Raw genomic sequence first — 336 nt, 5'->3', positions numbered from 1 at the left:
TGGCTCCTGGGATGGTGCTGGCCTCTGACATCAGAGGGCGGACTGGCCCTCCTCGGAGTTGGCCTCGCGGCACTGCCAGGGCGTGTGCGCAGCCTGGCACGCGGGCACACGTGTCCCCCTGTGCATCCCCCTGGAACGCCGCACGGCTGTGTGTGACCTCACTGTTCTCTCCCCTCAGGACAACTACACCTTCGCCCAGCCCGGGATCCAGATGAAAGTGAGGATGCTGGAGGAGCTCGTGGGCCGCATCGACGGTGAGCCTCCCGAGACCTCTTTGGGGGGGCGGGCAGGGGGGTGGCTGTGGGACCTGCGACTCTGCCCACCTGCAGGGTGGCA

The 336-nt window shown here is 67.9% G+C and overlaps 1 protein-coding gene across 1 annotated transcript in view; it reads left to right on the top strand.

Annotated features, from left to right (window-relative positions):
* The window catches only part of TBC1D22A (TBC1 domain family member 22A), a 185,264-nt gene that overhangs the window by 146,150 nt on the left and 38,778 nt on the right, over nt 1-336 (top strand). The window contains exon 11 of the mRNA XM_015570730.1: nt 179-254. Coding sequence (XP_015426216.1) covers nt 179-254 — 76 coding nt within the window. The remainder of the gene's footprint in view (nt 1-178; nt 255-336) is intronic.

Source organism: Myotis davidii, unplaced genomic scaffold (assembly GCF_000327345.1).
Source record: "Myotis davidii unplaced genomic scaffold, ASM32734v1 scaffold67, whole genome shotgun sequence".
Taxonomy (NCBI): Eukaryota; Metazoa; Chordata; class Mammalia; order Chiroptera; family Vespertilionidae; genus Myotis; species Myotis davidii.
This window is presented reverse-complemented; position numbering and strand designations above follow the sequence as displayed.